The 26583-nt window shown below is 36.8% G+C and overlaps 2 protein-coding genes across 3 annotated transcripts; one reads left to right on the forward strand and one right to left on the reverse strand.

Annotated features, from left to right (window-relative positions):
* The first annotated feature begins 839 nt into the window (after positions 1-839).
* Positions 840-2704, forward strand: LOC120116703 (heavy metal-associated isoprenylated plant protein 3-like). Of its 2 annotated transcripts, XM_039137112.1 has the most exons (5): positions 840-941; positions 1067-1199; positions 1342-1568; positions 1746-1839; positions 1973-2704. In XM_039137112.1, the coding sequence occupies exons 1-5, from the start codon at positions 933-935 to the stop codon at positions 2551-2553; spliced, it is 1044 nt and encodes a 347-aa protein (XP_038993043.1). In that variant the 5' UTR covers positions 840-932; the 3' UTR covers positions 2554-2704. The 2 variants fall into 2 exon arrangements, with proteins under 2 accessions (XP_038993043.1, XP_038993042.1); XM_039137111.1 differs by lacking the exon at positions 840-941 and having other exon boundaries at positions 1034-1199.
* A 7812-nt stretch (positions 2705-10516) lies between these two features.
* On the reverse strand, positions 10517-24448 carry LOC120116692. Its single transcript, XM_039137105.1, has 6 exons — positions 24179-24448; positions 23817-23897; positions 21870-23537; positions 21150-21734; positions 20541-20818; positions 10517-10664 (listed from the first exon to the last, which is right to left on the reverse strand). Exons 1-6 carry the CDS (start codon positions 24446-24448, stop codon positions 10517-10519), a joined length of 3030 nt encoding a protein of 1009 aa, XP_038993036.1.
* Positions 24449-26583: the final 2135 nt, after the last annotated feature.

Consider the following 26583-nt stretch of genomic DNA (forward strand, 5'->3'; position numbering starts at 1 on the left):
GTCACTTGTTTAACCGGTCACACCGTATATTAGCCGTTTTTTAGGCGCCGCACCGCAGAACTACCCCAGTGGCAGGCTGGAAGCTGTGTTGTATTTTCTCGGTGGGTCTGATAAAAAGAATTGCATTTTTGCGTTTGCCAACAATTTAACTCCTTTAAAAGCTGGAGCCCAGTCTCAATTAACTTTTCAGCTCCGCGTCAGGTTTCTGTTGGGTCAATGCTTTTAATTAATTGGATCAGTCATTAGCATGGCTCCAGATATTACTAAGAGCTTGGGAGTTGGACTTTGATGTATTTGACGATCCACTAACAATACCAGACCTCATCTAACACATGTGGTAGGTTTGTCTCCAAATAAATAACGGGCTTTCAAGTTTACAGATCACTTTTTTTTAATTATAGACAATTGCAAGATTTAGTATTAAAGTGCTGAGTTTATAGTTTCCATTTATCCAAATTCAATTCTGAATAGTTTTAAATGTTCACACTAGGTATAAAGTTTGGTGAGATTCAAGTTAGTTGCTACTAAAGTGATGGATTGTATGGCTAAATGAAAAGGGTACGGTGCGGCAAAAGAGGGTGGTACTTTGGGGCAGGTGGTGGAGTAAAATAAAGAACCAAAGAGGTGCATAAATGGACAGATAGAAGGAAACAGACAAGACTAAGCCAAGCCAGCAACTTCCAAACCCACCTCCCTCAAATTACTCATATAATCACCCCCACCACTTTAGTAACCTTATCTAAGCCACCCACCTCACGCTTTTATTTTAAACCCCATCCATGCAATGCAACCATAACATGCATGCATACATCATTAGCATTTCACGCCACTATGTCATCTCCTCTCTCTATATATACTCCAACTTCTCTGACTCCTTAGTTTCCTCCTATTTCCACTCATCACAAAACCACTTAACCGTTTTTTTACTCACTATGGGAGAGGTTTGTTACCAAATACTGTTTCCCACATTTCTCCTCTCTTTTTTCTATTTTCATTTTTGCATTTTTTTATTTCTTCTTCTTTTGATTGATGATACTACATGGGTTGTTCTTTGTCTACGTTGCAGAAAAACAATGGAAACAAGAAAAGTGGAGATAAGGAAAAGAAGGAAAATGGTCCCTTAACCGTTGTTTTCAAAGTTGATTGTCTTTGTGAAGGTTGTTCTTCCAAAATCCTTAAATGTGTTCGCGAATTAGAAGGTACATATATATATATATAATATTAATGTTATGAATATTTACACTTTGTTAATGGTTTCAAAAAAAAATTTCTCTCATCCTCTGTTTTTTTGTTAATGGGTTTTTACATTTATTTCATCATCCTCTGTTTTTTTTTTTGCAGGGGTGGAGACAGTGAAAACGGAGAGCAACACAAACAAAGTGACAGTGATAGGAGCTGTGGATCCAACAGCCATTAAAGACAACATTGCCAAGAAGTCTAAGAAGAAGGTTGATTTCGTTGCTCCTCAACCTAAGAAAGATGATAACATAGAAGAGAAAAAGGAGAAAAAATCTGACAAAGACAAAAACCAGGGCTCTGGTAATAAACAAGATAAAAAACCCAAAGAGGTAATTCTTTTCTCGTTCTCAATTCTCTAATTTAATTTTCGACAATCAAAAAACTGTATCTGCATGTTGGTTTTGAAGTGCTTTCAAATCAACATCTCTGTCAAAAATTAATTACTTTCTTGCTGTTTACGTAAAATAAATTAGCAATCTTTTTTATATGTATATATATTTGCTCAGGCCGCGTTAACGACGGCGGATTTGAAGGTGCAATTGAAATGCCAGTGCCAGGGATGCATTCTAAAGATTCGCAAAATTGTCTCCGAAACCAAAGGTGGTGGCTTATCAAATGTTTTGGGTTGTAGATACTAGATAGCATAGAATTTTACCGTTCAGCTACTGTAAGTCTGTAACGTCGTTTAAATCTTGTTTTAGTTTCTGACTTGTGATTTTCGACGATGATACAGGTGTGCATGAGTTAAAAGTAGACACGCAGAAGGAGATGCTCACGGTTAAGGGAACTATGGATGTTAAGGCCCTGGCTGAGGCTCTGAAAGACAAACTTAAGAAGAACGTGGAGATTGTTCCACCCAAGAAAGAGAAAGATAACAACAAGGAGGGTGGAAAGACTGGTGCTGGTAGTGATGGTGGTAACAGCGGCGGTGGAGGTAGCGGTGTCGGCGGGAAGAAGAAGAACAAAGGTGGCAATGCCAGTGTAGATGGTGGAAATGATGATAATGCTAATGGTAATGCTAATGCTAATGCTGGTACTGCTGATTGTGGTGGTGGAAAGAATAAGAAGGAAGGCAAAAGGACGGAGTTTATGGTCCAACCTGAATATGGATATGGATACACGCCTGGTTACCCTGGATACATGCCAAGTTATCCTGGATATGGGCAACCGGGTTATGGGTACTGTTACGGGCACCCACACCCGCATGGATATGGGCATCATTACCCGGGCTACGTGCCCAACTATCCAGTTTTTGTTCAACCACCTCACCAGATGTTTAATGATGAGAATCCTAATGATTGTTCCATCTTGTGAGGAGAATCCTAGTCCACCTTTGGCTGTTCCTTCATTCGCCACCAACAGGAAATGGGATGGTAAAGTGTAAATAAGAACGGAGAAGAGAATTGGAAATGAAAATGAAAATTTTGGGTTAAACTTGGGGCTCCGAAGCTTGTTTGGGTTTCTTATTTTGTTGTTAAAAAAGTTGAATTTTAGCATTTTTAATGTGATTAGTACTAGTATTTTGATATGTGTTGTATTTTGTTCACCCAATTGTTTTTACTAGATAACCATTTGTGAAGTGGGGTTTGTAGGACATGTCATGTTTTTTTTTTAATAATTTGAACAGCTGTGAAATTCTACTTTTGGTATGGCGATTAAAGGGAGAGAAAAAAATTGCACAGGCTGGAGGCCTGGAGCCACTCCATAATAAAGAAAAATGACTCAAGGCTATTTACCAGTAATTTATTTCTATGTAACCCCAGAGGAAGGAATGGGGGAGGAAAATAAAATGCTTTACAAAAAACGTTGAATGGTTATTTGAATGCATGCTTGATATGACGTTAGGATTACACAATTATGATCTTTTCGACCCTGCTAAGCTTTGCTCACTGCGAATAATGGCACAGCCAAATGTATAATTAAGCATCTTTGCTGAAGGGAACATTTTTGCATAAAATAACACACAGGAGTTTTGGAACATAAAGGGTACGTACCAAATTATGCTACAAAATTGGTTCATGAACCTGCAAATTCACGCCTTTTACTTTATGTGTGTCCTTATTAGGTGGTAGGAGAATCAGTTTCTTCGTTTGTCCTGATGTGGAAGTACGAATAGCCCTTCATTTCTTTATTATTGTCCTCTTTTTTTTTAAAAGACAGGAGTTGGATGAGCAATATGTAACATTTCCTGGAAGGTACGCAGGGCCAGAGGCACAACCCAATCCCTGTGCTCAAGTTTTACACCTAATAAATGTAAAAGGGGACACAACAGTCACCAGGACAGTCTGCAATATGAAGCCACTGTTTCATGTTTATATGTTGCCCTCACCTTGTTTTAAGCATTGGTACAATTGCCACAGTGTTATATGAAAAACAAAACTACAAAATATGGGAAAGACAAGTTCAGGAATAATCATCACCAAGTGCTTTTTTCCTTCTTTTTTTTACTTGGATGAAATGTTTACTTGGCAATCTTGGAACAAAAGGGCATATGTCCTAAAGATAACTGTTAACCAACAATAATGGCATATGCCCCTTAAAATATATTTAAAGATTTTAAAAATAAATAAATGGGCACCGGGCACGTAACATTATCCTAACACTGCTCCTGTATTTTTCCCCCATTCCCAAACCTAAATACTTCTAAAAAAAGGGATAATTATTCTTTAAGTCATTGTCTCCATTTTCAAAAATGGTTTCCTTGTGCCAACAGTAGTCCCTTTCAGTCCCTTTTGACGGAACTCGTCATTCAGTGTCATTGTATGGGTTGGTGGACATGTACATAAATATGGGCATCATGATTGCACCTATCTCCTTTGCATGTGTCTGGATGTAAATAATGTCATGATGTGGTTGATGTGGTTGATGTGCATGTACATAAATATGACATCATGATGTAAGTCCATATGGCAGAAATATTGATCACGAGAAAATGTATTTTGATGTAAAGAAAATACCAAGAAGTCGAGCTATGTTGTTTCTCATAAAGAACAGACGAACTAATGTTATACATACACCTGGATGGAGTAACACCTGAAACATCATGCATTTTAATCACAAGATTAGCAAAGTAAAAGCTAAGGACTGGAAACGATAATGATTTTAAAAGTAAGATTAATTATTTTTCATATAGCGAAAACTTACATGTACGGTTACAAGCGTTACTACATTTCGAAAAATATTTTTTCCATGAAGAAGCGATTAGCTTTCATTTACTAAGAAGCACACGAAGAAATTCAGCACAAAGTACATCAACAACCCAAATTCATCTCGTAATCTTATAAAGAATTGGAAGACCAAACTTGATGAATTTGAGATGAGGAATAGGAAAGGGAATTGTTGGCTTAAAATTTGAAGTATACCCTTTAGAGTTTGGGCTTTCAAATGGACTCTGGACGATCGAAGTTAAAGCGTTTTAGGGATTTCTTCGTTGGAAAATGCCCAAAGCTGAACATGCAAAATATTGTCCACAGCCCAGAGTTTTGTTTAATTAGGCTTAATGAAAAAATAATTGTTTAAATTATACCTAAAGTTAACTTTATGCATTTAAAGAATTTTTTTTGTTAAAAAGATGTGCATAACGTTTTCAACATTATATTTTTAAGTTCATAGACTATAACGATCATTAAATTAAACTCTTATTTTTACGACCGACTGAACACCCAATGATCGTGTAAATACAAGATTCCGCGATTGGTAGAAAGGGATTCTTCACGCTGCGATCATCAATTTTTCGTTGTAATCACCACGTGAAGCATGGGGGCTCGGTTGGTGGACAATCGCACGTCATCAGATTTTCGACCGATTGACAACTTTGGTGGTGGTAGACGATACTAAGGGATTGAAATTCGCGTTTTTTGAGATTTTGGATTTTTTTTATAATTTCAGAAAATATTTTATTTTTTAACAATAAATTCTAATTTCAAGTGTTTTATTTAAAAAAAAATATGCGTTACATGTGTGAAATAGCAGTATGTTTTTAACGAATGCACCTAAAGTTACTTTAAATATAATATAGTTTGAGTACTTATTTTTACCCCTCTCAACCCAATTTGCTTTATTTGCAAATGTCGATATTCAAATTCCTGACCTTATTTAAGAGATCTAGTATCTATGTCCAACCGGTTGTTTGTTATAATATTATTGTATTAAAAAAACATAGAAAATGAAACTTAAAAAACTAAGGGTGCGTTTGTTTGAAGGAAAATATTTTTCTAGTTTTACAGTGTTTAGTTGAAAGAAAAAATTAAAGTCAATGGAAAACAAAATACGGGTCAACGGAAATTGCCCCCATTTTCCTGTAAAATGACTTACCGACTGAAATTCGGTAAGTCGTTTTACAATCTTCACACTGAAACTTTCTTCTTCTGCTCCACTCGATCCTTTCACCGTTTCTCCTCTTGCATGGCCTCTTCTCTGCATAACATCCCAAGCGCCGCCGTCAACGGCACTTCCTTCGCCGACGCTAAATCTCGTCTTCTTAAGAGACCCAGAGTGCTCGCCGACCCAGAGTGCTCGCCGACCCAACCCCTCCGTTGTTCACTCCTTCCGATATCTTCTTCGAATTCTCCCACCACGACACAACCATCGCTCGCATCAACAACGGTAGTTTGGGCAGTTGTCCTTCCTCCGTCATCTCCGCCCAGCACGACCTCCAGCTCCAGTGGCTCCAACAACCCGACGATTTCTACTTCAACCAGTTCCCCATCTTTTTCTTCAATTGGGGTTTTCCCAAATGAAAACAATTTTCTTTTTCTCGCACCAGCTCCAACAATGGCCCTCATATAGTTCCAGGCTCAGTTGTCCGAGGCAATTAAAAAGGAAGGGATTGAAGTCAGAGAAGATTTTAAAGTTGACTCTTGGATTCCCTATTGCCCCGTAGCTCAACAAGTTCTGATATATTATCGATCACCCAAGGATGGGGAGGATGGTGGAGTAAGGGGGTATGCAATAATCTCTTATCAAGTTTATAACAAGGTTGAGAATTATCACAAGTTTAGGGATGTAGTCAATCAACTTGTTCACAATGCTTTCACTTATACTTCTCTTCCCAATTTAAAACATTATTCATTATATTCAAAAATTTATAAAATATAATTTTATAATAATAAAATTAATTTAATAAAATTAATAATAAAATAATAAAATATATTTAATATGTACAGTTTCTTTATTAAAAACAGATTCTGAAAACAGTTTTCAGAAAAATTACCCAAACAATGTAAAACATTTTACAATGTACCATCCAAATACTGAAAAATATTTTCTGAAAAATGATTTACATTTCTGTAAAATATTTTTCAGATTTCATTTTCTGAAAAACATTTTCAGTGAACCAAACGGACCCTAAAGTTATCGGAAAGAATACTGAAAAGGAATGCTTGTGCTACCCGTACTATCAAGGGCTTTATTAATGGTTTTAGAAAGTTAAACTTTTTTCTGTTTAGCGTGTTTTAAGATTTATGAATGAGGTGTTCATCATTACTCCTCATATTCATCATCTCTTTAAAGATGCAACTGTGATTTGATTCAGTATTTTTTGTATTCATTCTTAAAGATTCTTCCATTTGTTCTTTGGTGGCCCATCATGCCCTCGAGTTCTTTGGTGGCTGGACACGGTGTCCAGTAAATATTGATATTTCTCTTGCTGATAACTTTATAACTATAAACATTGTTAATTCGGAAATACTTGCAGGACATATCGAGGAAAAGAAGAAGATGTAGAGGATGAAGTGGCATTAATTAGGTTTAGAGAATAGAGAGGTTTTGGATCGAATTAATTAGGTTTTCACTGATATGAACGGAAACTTTCCCACTACAGTAAAAGTGTTCTATAGCGGCGTTTGGAGAGTAAACGTCACAATATTTTAGAATATAGCGGCGTTTATAATCAAAACGCCGTCAAATGATACTTTAGCAGTGTTTTTCCAACAAACGCCAAAATAGAGTGGTAATTTAGCGGCATTTATGGCACAAACGCCGGTATAGAGTTATTTATAGTGGTAATGGTGCGGCGTTTTTTGATAAACGCCGCAATATGGTTGTTTATAGTGGCGTTTTCAATAAACGTTACAATATGCTTCATCAATATGTGATACTTTAGCGGCGTTTTTTTGTACAAACGTTGCAATATAGTAGACATATAGTGGCATTTTTACAACAAACGCCATAATAGAATGATAAATTAGCGGCGTTTATACCTCAAACGCTGTAATAAATAGTACTTTAGCGTCGTTTTTAGATAAACGCCACAATAGTATTAATCAATAGTGGCATTTTTTTTAAAACGCCGCAAAATGTTACATATATGGTCCTCTCTTTTCTCTTACCTGAACCCTAAAATCATTTCAACCCTTCTTCCCTCAAACCTTCTCTCTGGTACAACAACAGGCTGAGCACAATTCCAAGCAACATCAACTTTGAATGTCTCACCGACCAAATCGGCCCTATGATCGATGAACTATAACACAATTGCACGGTTTGATCCCTCTTATCATTAATGATATTTTTCATTTTTGTTTTTGTGGGTATTCTGAAAATGGGGAAAACCCAGAAAGCTAACGTATTGAAGAAAAAAAGGAGCAGGTGTTGCCTTGAGTAAGAGAAATTATCGTAGGAATGTCTACGTGGCATCTTTGCTCTGACGATGGATTAAATTATCGTTGGGAGGCTATCGGTCCGATCTCTCCGTCGAAACTCGATGATAAACCGATAGGAACTTCTATTGCTCCATACCTTTCCATGGCCGATCTCCTACTTGAAGGTAATAATCTATAAATCTTTAAGCCGCTATATACTATTTTTCTACGGTCACTAAAATTTCATAGATCGTACGCATGTAGGATCTTCGGAGGTTATTGAGAACAATGATAGAGGAGTGGATAAAAACCCGATGTTTAGAACCGAATTTGGTAACTCTGTGGCGTTGAAAGAATCTTCAATTGCAAAAGCAGTATTTATCCTCAATGAAGATGATGTTGGCTCTACTGTTACTCCAAGTAAACATTTATATCATCTATTTAAATTTATTTTAATGTTTGATTTATTTCCCAAGCCACCTCCAATCAAGTTTTATAGTGTAGGTGGAAGTTCGTTATCTGTTTCAAGTGAAGCACTGAAGCGCGCAAAGAGTCTTCTTGGTGAACCAGAGGTAGGGAATTTACTTGGTGAAATGGATGAAGAGTTTCTCCATATAGAGTTTACAGGGAGGAAAAACTTAACGATGCGTCGTCAAACAAGGAAAACAACTTTCCTACGTCCTTTCCCCACGAAGGAGCAGAACTAAATATATTCTAGTGAACAATATGATGAAGACTATTTATGCATAACTTTAATGTTTCTAAATTTTAATGTATTTTGTTGTTAAGTATATTTATGCATAACTTATGGCTTAATTGAAATGTATGGATGTTGTTAAATAGATAAAGCTACATATATCAGTCAATTTAGTTGATGTAGAGCAGAAATGAAATATGTAAAATCAACTAATCTTATCTACATAAAGGTAATTAGCGACGTTTGTATCCAAAAGCGCCCCTATAGATCTGACCTTTTACGACGTTTGTATCGAACACGCCGCTAAAGAGTCATACATTAGTGGCGTTTTTTGAACAAATGCCGCTAAAGGTCAGATCTATAGTGGCGTTTTTTTACAAACGCCACAATAGGTATAATATGTAGTGGTGTTTTTCGCACCAAACAATATTTGGGGATATACCGACGTTTTTATATAAACGTCGCTCCGTAAAATAGTACTACTTTAGTGGTGTTTATATAAAAATGCCGTAAAATAGTAAAATTTTAGCGGCGGTTTTAAAAAAACACAGTAAAATAATTAGGAATTTTGTGAGGTTTTTATGTAAACGCCCTAATACAGTAGCACTTCTGTGGCGTTTTTCATAAAAACGTCGCGATAGAGTTCGCCAGTAGTGGTGTTTTGGCGTAAACACCGCTATAGAGTTGGCATGTAGTGGTGTTTGGTTTACAAACGCTGCAAATATTATATAACCCCCAAAATTTGTCATTTGCCCGAGCCCTAATTTGTTTATCATCTTCGACCCTCCCACAGTTCTGGTTCCCCTTTGAGTCGACGTTTCAGCAAATCGGGCTTCCAGTGGCCACCATTGACGCCGTCTACCCTAAACCCTAATTTTTTTATCACCGTTGCCACTCGCTTGGATTGGATAAGAGAGCTTTTCGCTCAGGTCCCTGATACAAAGTCTCACTGAGCTAGGGAATTTCATTAAATCAATCTCGGTATGTTAGCATTCTCATCGCGTTCCCCCCCGATGTGGGTTTCTCTTCTACACTAGAAAAAACGGTTCTCTCATGTTAATTTTTCTCTCTAGTTTTAGGTGGCACTGATCTCCTGGTCCCTCATCTCTGGCTTCGCCCACAGTTCACGGTGTATACTACCACCGCTGCTTCAACAAAGGTTGAAATGTTACGACATTTTCATTTATTTGATTAACCTAATTTTAAAGCCTACAAATTTTGAAGTTGGTTAATTCCTATAATGGGGATGCCATTGCCATCATTATCACTTCTGATACTGGCCAGGGAATGGGATTATAACCTGAAATGGTCCTAAGAAAAAAAGTGACGATGCATACTAGGATCTGGTTGATTTACGCGTATGTTGCATTTGCCTCTCATTTATTTGATATGCTTAGCTATTGAAACATCTCAAATGTAGGGGATGAAGCGCATATAATTTACTGGAGAATTGAAATATAGTGTATAATATTGGCATGTGAAGCAGTAGATTATTTGATTGAGTAGTTTAAATTAACTACAACTCTTATCCTATTTGATTAAGTAGTTTAGATTAGCTATAACTTCATTCTTTTATTTTCCCTTAGAAAACTTTTTTTCCTTGATGATCGAGCATTAAATGTTAGGAGCAAAGGTTGCTAAGCCATTGTATAAATTGCAAATACAAATCTGTAGGGAGTTCAGCAATAACAATCTTGCTCCTAACATTTATTTTCTTATATTTACACGGTTATCTTTATACTCTCATTTTCACAAATCTGCAGGGACTTGAGCAATAACAATCTTGCTGGCGATATATCATATCTGAAGAGACTTGAGCAATAACAATCTGAAGGGGCAACCTTATCTTTTTGAAATCCCAGAAAAAAGGGACTTGAGCAATAACAATCTGAATGGGCAACCTTATCTTTTTGAAATCCATGAAAAAAAGGGTAAACTCACATGTTATTTTTATTTTTGATTATTGGTTTCATAAAAAATATTATTTTGTTACTGATTTTGGTTATAAATCTGCATTTGCAAACCTCCATTGTTTCGTGTCAATTGCCAAAGCTTTTAGATCCAACCATGGTTTCAATTTGACCATATAAATATCAACTCCATCCTCATCCTCATCATTACTATCCTCACAAGAACTAACACTTTTGATCCTTCCATCAGGCAATAATTCCACAATAAATTCATGATATTCTAAGAATACTCAAAGTTCAGAACTTGATTGAGTTATATATATAGAAAAAACAGTAGTCTTAGGGAACAATCAATAACTACTACAAAGAAATTGATGAAAAACAAAGTCTAATGAAAAACTAAAACGTCAAGAACTAAAATGAAAAATCAAACATGATAGAACAACAAAACCTTAGTGATTTAGTTAAAGCACACACAACAGTGATGTATGGAAGAGGAAGTTGGTCATGCCATTACCGAGGAATTTGCATAAACCCGTTATGGTTCCATCTCTCTGACTTTGACCTGAAGGCCAAAGCAGTTGGGAACTTATGACCAGTTTTGCTCATGGAGTTAAATCATACCAAATGTATAAATGTTAGTGGTGATTTTGTCAAAAAAATAGTTTAGTGACCATATTAGAAAAGTTAAAATAGTTTGGTGACTAATTGTATAGTTTATCCATATTAGAAATGTGTAACATAATGTTTATTTGTCTGCAGCAATCTTGCATTTAATCAATTTACTGGGCAAGTTACTAATTATACCTTTTAATAAAATGTATTTACGTAGTATGTAGTTTTGTGTATAGGTTCTTGGGCAAGTTGAAGTCTTATTATCGTAATAAGCGTTATCCGGAAAAATCAATTGTTGAAGGGTATTTGGCAGAGGAATGTATGACATTTTGCTCTAGATATTTGGAAGATGTTGAAACAAGATGGAATAGACCAAATCGAAATGATGTGTTAAGCACTGATGACTTACCTCAACATTATTTGTTTGGAAGTTATGGTCAACCATTAGGGAAAGTTGAAATTGCACACTTAGATGACACGTCTTGGGTACAAGCACACCGATATGTTCTTTTCCATCACGATTCAATAGATTCCTTTCACACGTAAGTCTTTCGGACCCAATCCTAATGAAATCTCTTTATCTTTTATATTTATCAATTTTTTGTCGAAACGGCTTTTTTCCGGGTGAGATTTTGAAAACACACTAATTTTTAATTATTTTCTTTAGATTAAATTTAAATTAAAAGTGAATGTGATTAAAAAACCTCTCGTTTCGAAAATTTAGAAATTCCTTTATGATAAAAATACGGTTTGAGGATTCGCCACCAATCTTTGATTAAGGTGTGATTGGGCACCCAAAAAGTTTTGTCATTCTAAATAAAAATTAATTTTAATTAAAACAACAAATTTAGGTCTGCGTTACCAGAAAATGAGTTCGGGAGTCTGTTACACGTGGAGAAGGATTAGCACCCGCACAGTGCCCTAAATCGGTACCTAGTCGATTAATTAATTGTCTTTGCAATAAAATGTACAAGTTCAAAATTAATTTGATTTATGATCCCCTAAAATAATATTTTTTGAAATTTTGGATGAAAGAATAATAATATTTAATTATTTCCTATCGAAAAGAAATGATCTATCATACCTTGAAGCAATCGATTCTTACTCCAATCGAAATAAAAAATATTAAAATTTCATTCTAAATTTCAAAATAATAACACCTAAAATAATTTTTAGAGATAAAATAATAATATTTAATTATTTATGATCGAACATTATTATTTTGAAAACCCTTTAAAAACACATGGAAAAGTAAAAAAAAAAAACTATCAAGCAATTGATTAATTATTTATTTACCAATATTTAATGAGAATAAGGGTATTCAATTAATTAAATATCAAGAGACGAGACCATTGATTCGATCTAACTGTCTTTTCTCGATGAATTTAATTAAAAGAATACGATCTTTTCCTCAATCCCCAAATTTTATAAGATGGATTCAATTTAATTGGTATCACTTGATGGAATAGACTTTCATTTTAAAATTATCGAAAGTAAATTTCTTATCCGTTAAGACATTCACTTTACGACAATATTAAAATGCTAGAAAATTACCCTTAGTCAATTTATTTCAATTCAAGTCAAGTAATGCTCATGAGGATGTCATGCGAAATTAATTAATACTAAAATGAACTAAAATGCAAACAACCTAAAAAATAAAATAGAACTTACACCGATATACACCCAAATTACATATTTACATACATAGCATGCATAAAAATAATAACATACAAAATATTTAATATAGTATATTACGCTTAGTAAGCAAGGATTAACAATATATCATATATGTATAAATTGAAAACTCATAAATAATAATATAAGAAAATTTATATATTTTCATATCTATTTATAAATATATATCATCAACTTAGGATAAAAAAAATATTAAATATAGAAAATTTAAAATACACGTACATATATGTGTATATATATATTACAAGATATTTATAATATAATAAGTAACATATTAAAATAAGGTACATATAATATATAACATATAAAATTTATGGTATAAAAATTCTAAACATTTATGGCAGTAATGTAATCAAATTAGGAATCAAGTAATATGAACACAATAAAGAATATTCTCATCAAATGCTTAAATTCAAATAATTAAACATGGTAATGAAAGATAATAAAAAGGAAAAGCCTTGGTTAAATAGTGGCAAAACATTATCTATGACGATAATTAGGGAATAAATTAAAATGTTCTTGAATATTATCAAATAAAATAATCTACCAAAAATGCAAATAAACCAAAAAAAGAAAGCAAATAAAAAAACATGCATTTAAACAAAATTAAAACCAGCCGAAAATAAAAGAGCAAGTAAAAATATATTAAAGGAAATAACACGAAATTGAGATAAAATAAAAATACGGGGACTAAAATGAAAGCATTCAGAATCACATACCGAAATTGAAATAAACAAAAGTAAATAGCTTACGATGACTATAACGAGCACGCGAAAAAATATAGGACAAAAGTTAAAAACATAACAATTTTAATCAAAGACTAATATGCAAAAAATCCAGAAACAAAGACCTTATTGAGCTATTTACCTATGCACCTTAAGGATGAAACCCTAACTTAAAAAAAACTACATAGTTTTGGGAATCCCATGTATATATATATATATATACTATTATAACACTAAACCTAATTCCCCATTATTTTCTAATATGCGGCAGCCTCTCTTTCTCTTCCCCATTTCAATTTTATTTCTTTGCTTTCTTTCTTTGTTTCCATGTGAAATTCAACCGGTGGCCATGAACCACCATGGCCACCACCCTACACCACCCCGACGAGAAGTCAAACGACGAAGCACTAATGAAATCCGACCCCCTTAGGTAAACCAATCTTCACTGTCTATTATTTTATTTATCTTTATTTCACAATTAAAGACACAAAATTACTGAATAGAAAAAAATGAAATAAAAAAAAATACCTTAATAGATTTATATTGATTCAACAATGATAGGGGAAACCCCTGTTACACTGTTTGCTCTTTGAATATCGAGAAAGTAATGTTGTTTACACTATTTTTTTCTTCTTCTTCTTTTTTTCTGCCCCTCTCCCTCCTCAAATGATTTCTTCTCTTTTTATTTTTCTTCTTTTCACCGAATCCGTTGTCCTCTTGTTGCATTTTGATTTTTTTCTTTGTTGTTTGTTGAGATTAAGATGGGATTAGGTGAGTTATCCCATATTTCATTGTTGCCAACAAGGAGATAAGGTAATGACCCCCTTTCCTTTGTCTTCTTCTTTGTTTTATGCTTTTTTTTGCTGAATAATGAAATCTGGTGCGTAGGGTAGGGCTCACTGGTTGGAGTAGGTAAAATATATTTTGAATTTGGCAATGATTTGGTGGGATTTATTAGGTGTTGATGTAGGTGACGAGTTGGAGGGATGTTCAATGGCTTTGATGATCGGCAATGTGCTCAGTGGCGTGCTTGGCAGTGGCTTCGGGTATGGATCTAGCACCGGGTCAGGTTACTGTACCAGTTCGGGTCTTCTTGGAATCTCGGGGCTAGAACTTGGGTTGAAATCTTGTAGTGGACTATTGTGTTTTATTTTGTAATTTGGGCTACACATTAAGCCTGCCAAATATGTAAAATAATATTATTATTAATAATAATGAATATAATAATAAAAAGAAGATCATGATGAAAAATTGAGTGTCGACAATTGCCTCTCTTTGTCCATTCTTGTGTTAACAAGAATAGGGCAAATATGAAGAGACAATGCATTTTTCATACATTTAACTTCAATATTTGAGATATGATGAGGGTTCTGTTCCGCTGCCACTCAGGTAATCTCAGATCTGGGATGTTGATTCACTTCACCGTTCTTCAGGGAAGATTGAATCAGGGTAGACTTGTTCCGCTGTCACTCAGGGAATATCAAATCTTGAAGAAGAGAGATTTGTTCTGTTCCACTTCTTCTGAGGGAATATATCAGATCTAGGAAAGTTGATCCATTGAATCATGGTAGACTTGTTCCACTGTCGCTCAGGGAATATCAAATCTTGAAAGAGAGGGATCTGTTCCGCTTCCTCTGAGGGAATATCATATCTGGGAAAGTTGATTTATTGAATCAAGGTAGACTTGTTCCGCTGTCATTCAGGGAATATCAAATCTTGAAAGATGGATATGTTCCACTTCTTCTGAGGGAATATCAGATCTGGGAAAGTTGATTCATTGAATCAAGGTAGACTTGTTCCACTTACTCTGAATGGAATATCAAATCTTGGAGAAATTGATCCATTGAATCGAAGCAGACTTGTTCCACTTACTCTGAAGGGAATATCAAATCTTGGAGAAGTTGGTCCATTGAATCGAAGCAGACTTGTTCCACTTACTCTGAAGGGAATATCAAATCTTGCAGAAGTTGATCTATTGAATCGAAGTAGACTTGTTCCACTTACTCTGAAGGGAATATCAAATCTTGGAGAAGTTGATCTATTGAATCGAAGCAGACTTGTTCCACTTACTCTGAAGGGAATATCAAATCTTGGAGAAGTTGATCCATTGAATCGAAGTAGACTTGTTCCATTTACTCTGAAGGGAATATCAAATCTTGGAGAAGTTGATCCATTGAATCGAAACAGACTTGTTCCACTTACTCTGAAGGGAATATCAAATCTTGCAGAAGTTGATCCATTGAATCGAAGTAGACTTGTTCCACTTACTCTGAAGGGAATATCAAATCTTGGAGAAGTTGATCCATTGAATCGAAGCAGACTTTTTCCACTTACTCTGAAGGGAATATCAAATCTTGGAGAAGTTGATCCATTGAATCGAAGCAGACTTGTTCCACTTACTCTGAAGGGAATATCAAATCTTGGAGAAGTTGATCCATTGAATCGAAGTAGACTTGTTCCACTTACTCTGAAGGGAATATCAAATCTTGGAGAAGTTGATCCATTGAATCGAAGCAGACTTGTTCCACTTACTCTGAAGGTAATATCAAATCTTGGAGAAGTTGATCCATTGAATCGAAGCAGACTTGTTCCACTTACTCTGAAGGGAATATCAAATCTTGGAGAAGTTGATCCATTGAATCGAATCAGACTTGTTCCACTTACTCTGAAGGGAATATCAAATCTTGGAGAAGTTGATCCATTGAATTGGGATCGAACCTGAAAATTAAACAGTAACATTTGTTAGTATGTGTTTGAGGATTCAAAAACATCATACCTGAAAGTCTTGGGATGATAATTTTTTTTTGAAAAGATTTTTCTTGTGGAAGCTTGTCTTGCCACGACAAAACATGAAAATTTGAATTGGTTATTTCTATATTGGGTCTTTATATCTTTGTCCTTTTTAAGAGAACCTGCAAACACACATCATTATGCATTTTATGTCATGGTCCTGTTTATGCCTAAAATGTGTGCAATGATGCATTTATTTTTAAGGTATTTTCTTTTCAAACGAAAATTTTATTTTGCTAACGGCCTTGTCCTTCAGTTTGATTTGGGCAGGAAAAATCAATCAACATTCCATCTCAATCAATAACCCTGATTAGACACTCTTTGGTTGAGCTTGACTCTGATTCTCTTTACTCTTTGAACCCATGTGCTTCTCATGACCCGCTATTTAATCAGTGACAAAACCTCTTGGGTTATCCCACATTGTTGAGTATTCAAGTATATCCCAAGGCTTTAACTTCTTGTGGTATGACATTGCATAAGCCTTATGTTAAAACCATTTTCGGCTTCAGAATATCTGTATTTTCCAAAACTTTTTGTACAATAATGCACAATGACCTCATGTTTCCCGAGTTAATCTACATGTTTTTATTTTCAATAAGTATGGTTGCAACGTGGTTAAAAACATCTTTTTATTTATAAATAAAGAGTTTTTGGATGAATACATGGAAAACTTTAACTGGAATAATAAAAAACACAGTAGGCGTCCTCAGACATCAATAATACGAATGCTTTTGAAATGACACGCCGTAAAAAGACCTGAGTGTAGCTTCTGTCAAGGGGATCTTGATGATTGTGGTAATGCGTAAGGATGTGAAGTTCCCCCTGTACTGCCAAATTCCCTACTGTTGGATATCATAAGCCAGCGTTTGAGTCTCGTTTACTTTCTTGTTATCCAAGCTTTTCAATTTCCAACCCTAACCCATGACTATCGTATCAAGCTTTCAAAACTAATTCAAAACCTCCACCATGCACGAATTCTGAATTTACACCATTCTCAAGCCAACCTTTACGGGTTTTCAACATGAGACCTTTTCTGGTTTCAAGACGCCCTTTACAGGTTTTTATCTTGAATCCCTCTTTTATTTTTCTTTTCTTTTTTCCTCATTTTTTCTTTCTTTTTTTTCATTTTTTCCCATTCATTTTTCCATTCATTTTTTCAGGCGAAATACTTCTTGACTGCATCAGCATTCACAGGGTTAGATAACTCTAGTCCATCCATCTCAGTGAGGATTAAAGCTCCTCCAGAAAAGGCCTTCTTTACCACATAAGGTCCTTCCCAATTTTGCATCCATTTTCCTCGAAAGTCTTTCTGAATTGACAAAATCTTTCTTAGCACCAAGTCTCCTTCTTGAAACTCTCGTGGATAAACCTTTTTATTATGTGCCCTTATCATACGTTTCTGGTACATTTGCCCATGATAGATAGCTTTTAATCTTTTTTCCTCAATCAGGTTCAATTGATCATACATAGCTTGCACCCACTCTGCTTCATTTAACTTAACCTCTGACAGCACTCATAGTGACGGAATCTCAACCTCGATGGGTAACACAGCCTCCATACCATAAACTAAAGAAAATGGAGTTGCCCCAGTAGACGTCCTCACTGAAGTTCGATAGGCAAATAGAGCGAATGGTAACTTCTCATGCCAATCTCTATAAGTCTCAGTCATTTTCTGTATGAGCCTCTTGATGTTCTTATTGGTTGCCTCTACCGCTCCATTCATCTTTGGGCGATAAGTGGTGGAATTATGATGTTTAATTTGGAATTGTTTACATACTGACTCCATCATCTTATTATTTAAATTCAAGGCATTGTCAGTGACAATCCTTTCTGGTAGCCCATACCGACAAATAATTTCTCTCTTCAAGAACTTGCAAACTGTTGACTGAGTGACATTTGCATAGGATGTCGCTTCTACCCACTTAGTGAAATAGTCTATTACCACAAATATGAAACGATGGCCATTAGAAGCTTTGGGTGAAATTTGCCCAATGACATCCATGCCCCACATAGAGAATGGCCACGGAGCATTCATTACATGTAATGGATGAGGAGGGGTGTGGAGCTTATCTCCATAAATCTGGCATTTGTGACATTTTCTGGAGAAATTGATACAATCAGTTTCCAGAGTTGACCAATAATATCCAAATCTCATTATTTGTTTAGCCATTACATGTCCATTAGCATGGGTACCACATACTCCTTCATGCACCTCTTCAATGATTGTTCTGGCTTCTTTGGCATCCACACACCGTAACAAGACTTTATCATGACTTTTCTTGTACAAGACTTCACCATCAAGCACATATCCTGTCGCCATTCTTCGAATAGTTCTTTTGTCATTCTCAATGGCATGCTTAGGGTATCTTTGATTTTTAATATATTGTAGGATATCGTAATACCAGGGATTTCCATCCTCTTCCTCTTCTATGCTATAGCAATGGGCTAGATACCCGTAAGCTTCCATCGTAATAGGCATCATGCTTGAATATTCATTGACTTTGAAAGCTGCTGCCAAAGTGGCCAGAGCATCCGCCATTTGATTCTCTTCTCTGGGGAGATAATGAAATGTCACCCTCACGAATTCTTTAATGAGCTCTAAGACCAACTTTCGGTATTCCACCAACTTCGTATCTTTTGTTTCCCATTCACCTCTGAGTTGATAAATTACCAGGGCTGAATCTCCGTATACTTCGAGTATTTTCACTTTACGCTCAATGACAGCTTTCAGACCCAGAATACATGCTTCATATTCGGCCATGTTATTTGTGCAATCAAAATTCAATCGGCTGGTGAAAGGATAGTGTTTTCCATAAGGTGAGACGAGAATTGCCCCAATCCCGTGCCCTAAAGCATTAGAGGCACCATCGAAATTCATCTTCCACTGTTCATTAGTAAAGGAAACTACATTCTCTGTTGAAATAACCATTAAATCTTCGTCTGGAAAATCGAATTTCAGTGGTTCATACTCTTCAGAAACCCTACTTGCAATGAAATCAGCCACAACACTTCCTTTAACTGCTTTTTGGCTTACATATTGGATATCAAATTCTGACAATAAGATTTTCCAACGAGCCAATCTTCCAGATAAAGCAGGTACATCCATTAGATATTTCAGAGGATCAAGTTTAGATATGAGCCAAGTAGAGTGATACAACATATATTGTCTGAGCCTTCGGGTAGTCCGAACTAAAGCACGACACAACTTTTCTATTGGTGAGTATCTTATCTCGCAATCAGTAAACTTTTTGCTGAGGTAGTAAATTGCTCTTTCTCTTTTCTCAGTTTGATCATGCTGCCCTAATACGCACCCCATTGAATTCTCAAAGATTGATAAGTAGAGGATTAATGGTTTGCCGGATATTGGTGGAATTAATGCTGGAGCATTCGACAAATATCCTTTTATTGCTTCAAAAGCTCCCTGGCAATCATCATTCCATACCCCTGGGTTGTTTTTACGGAGAAGGCAAAAAATGGGATCGCACTTCTCAGTTAATTGCGAAATAAATCGGGCGATGTAGTTTAATCTTCCCAGAAATCCTCGAACTTCTTTTTGTGTTTTTGGGGGTGGTAAATTCTGAATAGCTTTGACCTTGTCAGGATCTACTTCAATCCCTTTTTGCTTACTACAAACCCCAAGAGTTTTCCCGATATTACCCCGAAGGTACACTTGCTTTGATTGAGTTTTAACTGGCAGCTCCTTAATCTTTGGAAGAGTTTCCTCAGATTCTCGATGTGTTCTTCCTCCGTTTTAGCTTTAACAATTATATCATTGACATAGACCTCGATTTCCTTGTGCATCATATCGTGGAATAGTGTTACCATGGCCCTTTGATAGGTTACCCCTGCATTCTTTAGTCCGAACGGCATCACCTTGTAACAGAACGTACCCCACATGGTGACAAACGTAGTTTTTTCCATATCATCTGGATGCATCTTTATTTGATTGTAACCTGAAAACCCATCCATAAATAAAAATAGAAAGTTTCCAGCTATATTGTCCACCAGGGTGTCTATGTGTGGCAGAGGGAAATTATCTTTCGGACTGGCCCGATTAAGATATCCGTAGTCGACGCACATGCGAACTTTCCCATCTTTCTTTGGTACTGGAACGACATTTGCTACCCATTCCGGATACTTGGCTACTTTCAGGAACCCATCATCAAATTGTTTCTTTACTTCTTCTTTAATTTTAAGTATCATTTTGGGTCGCATTCTTCTGAGCTTTTGTTGTACCGGTTTACATTCAGGCTTTATTGGCAATTTATGTACCACTAATTCAGTATCTAACCCTGGCATGTCCTCATACGACCAAGCGAACACATCTCTGTACTCTCGAAGCAGCTGAATCAGACTTTGTCGTCCCTCAGCAGATATGATGGTGCCAATCTTTATCTCCTTTTTATCCTCCTCTGATCCTAGATTCAAGATCTCAATGGGTTCTTCATGAGGCATAATTTGTTTATCTTCTCTTTCTACCATTTTTAGTTGTTCAGAAGATAAGTGGCTTCCCTCATCACTATCATAACCTTCAATTTCCACTTGACATATGGGCAACTCGAAATCTATCTCCAGGTCAGACTCATCAGCATTCATACTATTGATATCGGAGGTCCTGAAAGAATAACGAACGAGAGGATATATACATATACAAATACAGAAGAATCTATCCCATATCAAAATAGAATGAAATAATAATATATAAAAAAGAAAGAAATAAATAAATAAATAAAAGAATGGAAAGGATGATATTTGCCATTTCGTGAATTAACAGGAATGCATCATTTATTAAAATAAAAAGCATATAGATTAACCCCTTACAAGAGATCACCTATTGCCTCAGGGTTTAGACAATAGGGAAAGTTTTTGTGCATTACTCTGAAATAGTTTTGTAAACTACAGGTAATTCTTCTGCTGTCCAATTGTTTAGAACAAAGCCTGGTGGTGCGGGGTAGATGCCCATAGCCCTTCCGTCTTCGATTCCTTCCTCTAATATCACATTTATGCCCAAATCCTTCAGGGTATTTTCAATAACAGACTCTTTTGATGATCGACTCCCCTGAAACATATGGCCCCCAGATATGAAGGTGTCACGCAACAATGGGAAATTCATGGGTTCCCACTTAATATCTTCCCCGACTAACCTGGCTTTCCTCCTTTCCTGGCTCTTTTGAACATTTTTCAACTTTTCCTTTAAGGTTGGGCGATATCCCAAACCAAAACGGTCTCGCTTAATACCAGGAAAAACTGGACTAATATTTCCTTGTAGGCGGCTTCCCAGCCATCTTCCAACCTTGGCTCCTCTTCCCATAGTCATTTTCAGTTCCATTTTGGTACAATTGGATAGCCTAGGCTTCGAAATTTTCTTTCTTTCGGCAACAAAGGTGGCATTAATGAATTCCAAGGCTCTGAAAGAGCACTCGACCGCATCTTCATCTATTTTGACATATGGAGCGGTAGTAGATATGGAAGCAATGATATCTTCCTCAGCATTAAGGCATACCAGTCTCCCCTCAATTACAAATTTGAGTTTCTGATGCAAAGTGGATGGCACAACTCCTGCCTGATGGATCCAAGGCCTTCCTAACAAGCAGTTATAGGAAGGCATTATATCCATTACAAGGAATTCGACCTCATAGGTTGATGGGCCAATGGTTAAAGGAATATCGATCTTCCCCAGCACCTCTTTCTTTGTTCCTTCAAAAGCTCGAACGATGCTTTGGCAATTTCTCATGTATGTACTATCAACCGGTAGTTTTTTCAATGTCACTAATGGCATCACATTCAGGGCAGAGCCATTGTCGATTAGTACTCGCGATAACACATGTCCCTTGCACCTGATGGTAATGTGCAGGGCTTTAGGATTGCCCATCATTCCGGACGGGATTTCATCATCAGAGAAAGAGATGAAATTGTCTGCTTGAATATTTGCAACCAACCGGTCTATCTTTTCTACTGGCACATCTTTTGGCACAAAGGTCTGATTCAAGACTTTCATCAAGGCATTTCGATGTGCCTCAGAGCTTAATAGTAGAGCCAGGATTGAGATGCGAGCTGGCAACTTGTGTAGTTGCTCGACGATTCTGTACTCGCTATGCTTCAAAAATTTTAAAAACTCCACAGCTTCGTTCTCAGTTACAGGCTCATTAATTGTTGGCTCATCATCTTTCAGCTGTATCTCGACCTTTTTTCCTTTATCCGGGGTTGCTATTTTTTCGGGTTCATTGGTCGAATTAGGAGAATAACACCTCCCACTTCTGGTGAAGTGGCCTACCTCATCCATCTCTTCCTTGGCACCCTTTGAAACACCAACATCACCTAGATGGCACTCGTACCTCCAGGGGACCTGTTTGCTATCTTTATAGGGAAAGGACGACGGGGGTATGATCATCACTTTTGGGGTTATATTCTCTACTGTACGGGCTTTCGGCATAATAACCAGAGGGCAGTTGGAATTGTAGACTCCTTTGGATGTACCCTCGGAAGCACAAATCTCTACCTCTTCCTCCTCCATAGCTTCATGGTAAAATTCCATGTCTTTACTATCCATCAGCCTTTGAACCAAAGCCTTAAACTCATCATAGTTTTGAATGACATGATCCTCACAACGGTGGTAGGGACAAGCATGCTTATTCCCGTTAACATTAAAGGTCAACCAACCTATTTTGACCATTTTCCCCCATACCCAATGCATGGGTGATTTCACTTCATTGACTTTGGTTATGACTTTGTTCACTCTTTCTTCAATAACAACATTAACCCCTGTCCCTGCATGGTTCGGCAATGGGTTCTGAGCCACATTCGGCTGCTCACTATCACCGAAATTGATGATATTTCTTTGTCTTAATCTCTGTACCAACTTTTTAAAGGCCATACAATTTTCAATTGAATGCCCCGATGCACCCGCATGATACTCACATTGAGCATTGATGTCAAACCATTTTGTGTAAGGAGGTTGTATTGGAGAAGTGTGGTAAGGTGACACCACATGTTTGTCATACAGGATCTGGAATAATTCTTTATAGCTCATGGGGATAGGGTCAAATTGAACCATTTCTCTTTTCTGTCTTGGTTCTTTCACTCCATGCTGGACAGGATTTAATGCTGACGACGCAGTGGCCGGTGGTCGAGATACTGTAATGTTATTATAATCATATTTCTTCACATTACTGACCTCATTATCTTTTCTTCTCACTAGAGGCTTTCGGCTAGATTCTCCCCCGTCTAGCTTCCCGCTTTTGATCGCCATCTCGATCATTTCTCCTGTATTAACTATGTCAGCAAAATTCTTGGACGAATTTCCAATGAGATGTCCAAAGAACGGGGCCCTCAGAGTATTTAAAAAAAAAACATATTGGTTTCTTCGTCTTCTAATGGTGGATGAACTTGTACAGCCATATCTCTCCACCTTTGGGCATATTGCCTGAAACTCTCATTGGATCTTTTTTCCATACTCTACAACAAAATTCTATTCGGCCTCACATCTTTTACATGGTTATATTGCTCTAGAAAAGCCTTAGCCAAATCCTTCCAAGATTTAATTTGAGCCCGACTTAGCTTATTATACCAACGGATTGCTGATCCTGCCAAACTTTCTTGAAAACAATGAATTAATAGCTGATCGTTTCCCACATAGCCTGTCATTTTTCTGCAAAACATGGTAATGTGTGCAGAAGGACAACTGGTGCCATCAAATTTCTCGAAGTCTGGAACTTTGAACTTCGGTGGAAACACTAAATCGGGGACCAGACTTAGTTCTCTGGCATCAATTCCATATAGGTTAGCATCTTCTTTCATAGCTCGGAATTCATGTTTCATTTGTTCCCATTCTTTCTTAATCTCCTTATCCTGTTCTTTTTTGTCTTCCTCATCCAAATCAGGGACATCTTCAATTGGTTGTGGGTTTATCGAAGAGCCAGGTAAGTTCACTTGTATTTTTTTCGGTTGGATTATCGTGGCTTGTTGTGTATGGATATATGGTGGTGTGAAGCCAGGGGGATATAAAGGTTCCTCAGCAGCAGGACAGATAACTAGAGCCTCTCCTTGGACTGCACTATTTCCCTGTAACAAACTAACCAACTTTGCCATCATGTCGTCTTGAGCCTTCATTATCTGTTCACGCATTTCCTCTTGCGCTTTCTTTAAATTCTCTTGCATTTCAGCTTGAACCTTCTCTATATTGACAATTCTATCATCCATTGTCTTTTTTCGCGTGTTGTATAGATGCTTATAAGTGTCCAGTATTATGCCATAATATTTTTTATTAATCATGGTGTTTTATTAATGAGGTGTGAAAAATGTGATTAGAATGTTATTCATAAAAGGAAATGCAATGTAGATGCAATATGAATGCAAGATGAATGTAATACAATGTGTTGATTCTGGGACGATTCCTTAGAACAACTTTTTATATATGAAACGAAGCTCAACTACAAGGATTAAACAGATCACAGATACAATAGAGCTATCTCTCCTAATTGTTGGATATGTCCCAGTAATTCCACTATCTTCTGGTTTTCTTCTGCCTCTGGATCCAGTTCTTCAATCACATTATCAGCTTCCTGTGACAGATCAACCAAGTGTTGAGCCACTCCTTGAGCTTGCTGTAGGTATCTTGCAATGAGATCCTCCCTTTGCTTAACTCTCCACTGAGCCTCCTCCCAACGATAGCGCCATTGCATAACTCCTTCATAAGGGACCAATGGAAATTCATTTGCTCTTCTTTGCAAATCTTGAACTAAGGCCTCAAGTTCATTCGCACGCTTCGTCAATCTTTCCACTTCAGCATGTGAACTACTTTCTCGACTTCGATATCGTTGCAAAACAGTCTCTAAGTTCAAGACCTATTCTTTAATTTCTCATTCTGGGTCTGATTCTCTTGCAATTGTTGTTCAAGGGCATTTTTGTCTCTCGAGAGTAATTTGGCCTGATGTCTACTCCGTTTGAGTTCTTCACTGCTTTCCCCAACTTCTCTTTTCAGTCCTGCCACTTCTTGCCTCCATTCAGTAGAAGACTTACTAGAGCTAGCAGATGTCTGATCTTTGATCATTCGCTGGTGTGATAAATGGAGGTCATCGAAATCCAATCTAAGTTGCTTCTCCACTTTTTCAATCCGATCAGCCCGACTCTTTTGGATGTCAATCTCCAGCCCTTTCTGATACACTTCATCTTCTAGCTTTTGCAAAGTTACTCTCCATTGTTTCCTTTCTGCCTCAAAATCAAGCCTGGCTTGCTCGAGCGGAGACGGGATCACCATGAGGTGTTCTTCCATAGATTGGATATTCTCTTGATTACATATTGGAATATTATCATTGACTCGGTTGCTTCTCTACTCCTCGTATCCTCGAGATAGCCTTGACTCAAAAGTAAAGAGATTTACCCGATGGGTGTGTCTCCAAGCATCAGTGATCCCTTTAACTTTATTCTTATACAGTTCTTCCCAGAATGCGAACTCAGACTTAGATAACTCCCTTGTTGCCGGAATAAACTGTCTCGACCCAAATTGTTGGGAAACCAATAATGGGGCATACCCTACAGATCCCCAAATACCAGATAATGAAACCCAATCTCTATCTCCACATCGATACAATATGTTAGATGAGATATTCCATGAGGTACGCCATAATATGTCACTGTCTCGGATACTTTTGAAAATGATCATCCACTTTTCCTCAGTAAAACCCCTAGGCCATTGTCGAGAAATGAAATCCTTCAACGGTGAAAAACCATCTAAGAAGACCCGACCAGGTGCTCTCTCGACGTGTTTGAAATGACTAAGGATCCAGGTTAGCAACAATAGTGCACAACCTATGAATCGTCCTTCCCCTTCTCTTCGGCAAGAGCTCAGGGAACGAAATGTTTATGCCAGAATAGCTGGAACAGGATCCACATGTCTATCCAGTCTTTCAAACATGTCAACCACTGATACATCAATATGTCCGAGAACTCTCGGAAAAATGACCAATCCATAGATACCTAGAGCAAAGAAATCAATCTTTTTTCTTTGATCAGGATGACAGTCGATCAAATCTCTCAGAAGGGTCCAAGTAACGCATTCGCGGTCCCCTTTCTTTTTTATGCCTCTCATAACCCATTCTTCACTCATGCCAGTCATCAGAATAAGTTTCTTCTTAAAGGAAGGAGTATTTGGGGGTTTGGTGTATACTTTGTCTACTTGGAACCTCGGACAACGAATCAAGGCACGATACTCCTCTATAGTAGGCGTCATGTCAACTCGACCAAATGTAAAACAGTTATAAGCGGGATTCCAAAACTGAGCTAGAGATCTAAACAAATTCCGATCAATCGGGATATCAAGGAGATATGAAATGTCA

The sequence above is a fragment of the Hibiscus syriacus genome, unplaced genomic scaffold, assembly GCF_006381635.1.
Source record: "Hibiscus syriacus cultivar Baekdansim isolate YM2019G1 unplaced genomic scaffold, ASM638163v2 tig00110302_pilon, whole genome shotgun sequence".
NCBI classification, from domain to species: domain Eukaryota; kingdom Viridiplantae; phylum Streptophyta; class Magnoliopsida; order Malvales; family Malvaceae; genus Hibiscus; species Hibiscus syriacus.